The 290-nt window shown below is 49.3% G+C and overlaps 1 protein-coding gene across 1 annotated transcript in view; it reads left to right on the top strand.

Annotated features, from left to right (window-relative positions):
• LOC105854007 (mucin-3A-like) overlaps nucleotides 1–290 on the top strand; it is a 13,739-nt gene extending 13,449 nt beyond the window's left edge. Inside the window, exon 6 of the mRNA XM_012728878.1 lies at nucleotides 186–290. Coding sequence (XP_012584332.1) covers nucleotides 186–290 — 105 coding nt within the window. The remainder of the gene's footprint in view (nucleotides 1–185) is intronic.

Genomic DNA, 290 nt, shown 5'->3' on the forward strand with positions numbered 1-290 from the left:
ATACAGACCAATACCCCAACCACAGTAATCACTACCACAGAGACAAACCCCACAACCACATTGACCACAACACAGACAAGCACCACCACAGAGACGACTCCCAAGACTGGGCCCACCGCAACACACACAACGGCCACAGAAACTTCTACCCTGACGGAATCGACCACAACACAAACAAACACCAGAACGGAGACCATTTCTACAACCACATCCACCACAACACAGACAACCACTACGGAGACCTCTACCTTAAACGAATCTACCACAACACAGACAATCACTACACCTGA

The sequence above is a fragment of the Condylura cristata genome, unplaced genomic scaffold (genome assembly GCF_000260355.1).
Source record: "Condylura cristata isolate star-nosed mole 26May11 unplaced genomic scaffold, ConCri1.0 scaffold00024, whole genome shotgun sequence".
NCBI lineage: Eukaryota > Metazoa > Chordata > Mammalia > Eulipotyphla > Talpidae > Condylura > Condylura cristata.